Raw genomic sequence first — 3,270 nt, forward strand, 5'->3', positions numbered from 1 at the left:
GGATTATAAAATACCAAAAACTGAAATTTGTTGTATTTTGCTGTTCAGGTCTCATAGATTTGTAAAAAATGGTCATAATTAATTAAAAAAAAAAATTGATTAACGTTGAATATTTATAAAATTCGACTTCGAAAATTTGACGTTAACGTCAAATTTAAGTTAACATCGAATCTTTTAAATTCGTTTAACGTCTCCTCGTTGTTTACAAATTCACCGTTAAAAATCTAAAATATTAATATTGTACGTAATTTTTGTAACAGTACAACCTAATGATAATTAAACACAATCTATACAAACATTTTTAAAAGCTTTTAAAATGCGAAATTAAGATATTTAAAACTTAATATATTAAAACATAAAAACAAGGAACTAACATTTAGGCAGTGAAATATAACTTGGCTAAAATTTGTTTATATCAAATATCTATCATAAGTTTTGTTTAATATTAATTTTTTAATAATTATATTTATATTTATATTTATTGTGACATATTACAATATTAATATTTATATTTATTTTTATTATGACATATACTTAGATACTAATCTAATATTATCTAACACTTATTTTGAAATACTTAAAACTTTGGTACGACTGTTTAAAATATCTACTTAATATATTCTTAATTAAAATATTATTCATCAAATCTTATATCTTTTAAATTTTGTATGTAGAATAAAATTTTCAAATTAAATAATTACTAAATCCTCTTATCTTTTAGAATTTCTTTTCACTAAATTATTTTATCTCTTATCATATTCTTCAAATAAAATAAATATTTTAAATTAGATATAACTAATAAACTATTCTATCTTTTTACTTAAAGTATCTATTTAACTTCATGTGTTATTAATTTTATAATTATTATAATTTTTAGAGTCACATCACACCACCATTGACATTTAAAAATCTTAATTGTAATTTAAAAATCTTTTAATTGAATAAAAATTACCTATAAAACAAAATATAAATTTTTAAATGATATCTTTGGGAATTTTCATTATCAATTTTTGAACAACTACTCATGATTTTATAATGTGAAAAATAGTATTTTAAACCTACTATCATTTACTTAATTTTTTTTATCTTGTATATAGTATATATTATATCATTTATGCTTTTTGATTATTTATATTTTCATTATATGAGTATAGTTATCTAAATGTCGATGAACACATATTATCATTATTATTATTTTATTCTATACTAAGTTATCATCACCTAGTTTAAACTATATCATTAATAATCAGTTTGACATAATCTTAATAAAAGATTAATCAGTGCTTTAAACGTAACATTATTAATTAACATGATATCGTGATATGTTTTATTTGTTTTTAGATAAATTAATGTTTACGATTAGTTGATATGTATATATCATTTATTGTTATTTTATCAATAAATAATATATAAATTGAAAAAGAAGGAAAAAAGAGAAAGCATCAATAGAATTTCTGAGTTGGAAAAGAAAGAAAGAAAGAAGAAAGAACATGACGGAGCAGAGTGATGAATGCCAGAATGAATTTCGTGCTTCGCCTTCAAAACTGTTGCCTATCATTCAAACTCAGTCTTCTCAGTCTTCTTCACCGCACAACTTCAATGATATGTCGGAAACAACCTCCCCCCTCAGCTGCCCTGTTCAAGATGTCGTCGAATCTCTTCCGATGTCGTCGTCGTCTCAAACATCACAACGTGACAACATGCGAGTTCAGTCCAAAAAATCGAAAAGGATAACTTGGACTACAGAAGAGCATAGGTGATTTTATCTGTCACCTTATTATTATTCTTTTTATTTATTGTTATGATTCCTTCTTCACATTATACTAATTCATATATTTGTTTATTCTCCATAGACGGTTTCTAGAAGCACTCAGTAAATATGAGAAAGGAAACTGGAAACAAATTTCAGCATATATTCAAACAAAAAATGTAACTCAAGTAGCCAGTCATGCACAAAAGTATTTTATCCGTCAAGGTAAATCAGAAGAGCAAAAAAAGAGAAAAAGCATTCATGACATGGTTTTGGATACTAATATTGATATTGAGAATTCATCTTCTTCTAAAACAAATCCTGCAATTTCACAATTTTATGAGATGCAACCATTGCAAATGCAACCACAACAATCAATACCTCCTACGCAGTTTAACCAGAGACAACCACCGCAGGTGCAACCACTGCAAAGACAACCACTGCAATCAGTACATCATACACAGTTTAACCAAAGACAACCACCACTGGTGCAGCCACTGCAATCAGTACATCATACACAGTTTAACAAGATTCGACGAACACATAGTGTAATGGAGGCGAATTCTTTCAACAACAAAGCTCATCATCCTACACAGTTTGCCAAGATGCAACCAGTACATCCAATGGCAAGTGTGAATTCCAACAACATAGTTCATCAACCTGCACAGTTTAATCCACCAACAACGAACGTCTTCCTGCAGGTTAATCCCGTCAACACCATAATTCATCATCCCTCGCAGTTAAATCAAATGCAACCGACAAGAGAAACAGTGTATACTAATGTTAAGAATTGGTCAAGAGGATGACTATTTTGTTGTGCTTGTTAATTTTTTCATTAATAGCTAACCATTTTGTTTTATGTAACTACCCATTCCTTCTTTTATTATTTTTTAATAAATGATTTACATTTTATTTTAATTATATATCTTAATTTAATTAGTATTTATTATTAGATTTAATTAGACTTAATTTGCACTTTTCATCCTCTAATTTATTTGTAAAATCCAATTAAATTCTTCCTATTAGATTGTGGTTAACGTCGTGTTTGTATATGTTAAAATTAGTACAATTTTCAATTTTTATTTCTATTTTTTCCTTTTTTAAAAAATATTGTCAGGTATTAAGTTACATGTAGGTTATTGTCGTACTACATGTGTCACGTGTGTTTCGTCTAGTAGCATTATTTTGTATTTAATTTTTTATATTTATAATTTTAACTCAATTTAGTTTATATATTTCTAATTTTGATTCAATTTAATTTTAATTTTTTTAAATAAAAATGTTGTAGCATTCCAAAAATACAGTTTAAAACTATTAATTACATTCGATAATAATTCAGATCAGTCTTACACTAGATTAAAACGAACGTTCTTGGCCAAACGACCTTACATAAGCGTTACAATAATTTAATAAACACTTAAAATAAATTTGACCGAACGGTTTACAAAACTTATACTGGACGATCAAAATGAAATCAAAAGGGGAGGTGATCGAACGATCTCCAAACTATACTAGACTAC

At 26.3% G+C, this 3,270-nt stretch overlaps 1 protein-coding gene across 1 annotated transcript; it reads left to right on the forward strand.

Annotated features, from left to right (window-relative positions):
• The first annotated feature begins 1,490 nt into the window (after positions 1–1,490).
• Positions 1,491–2,556, forward strand: LOC128197533 (uncharacterized). Its single transcript, XM_052879589.1, has 2 exons — positions 1,491–1,756; positions 1,854–2,556. Exons 1-2 carry the CDS (start codon positions 1,491–1,493, stop codon positions 2,554–2,556), a joined length of 969 nt encoding a protein of 322 aa, XP_052735549.1.
• The last annotated feature ends 714 nt before the right edge of the window (positions 2,557–3,270 follow it).

This window comes from Vigna angularis, chromosome 6 (assembly GCF_016808095.1).
Source record: "Vigna angularis cultivar LongXiaoDou No.4 chromosome 6, ASM1680809v1, whole genome shotgun sequence".
Lineage (NCBI taxonomy): Eukaryota > Viridiplantae > Streptophyta > Magnoliopsida > Fabales > Fabaceae > Vigna > Vigna angularis.

Coding starts and splice junctions, on each gene's coding strand:
- LOC128197533 (XM_052879589.1), top strand. CDS start 1,491: ATGACGGAGCAGAGTGATGAATGCCAGAATGAATTTCGTGCTTCGCCT. Junction 1,757..1,853: donor TGGACTACAGAAGAGCATAG/GTGATTTTATCT, acceptor TATTCTCCATAG/ACGGTTTCTAGAAGCACTCA.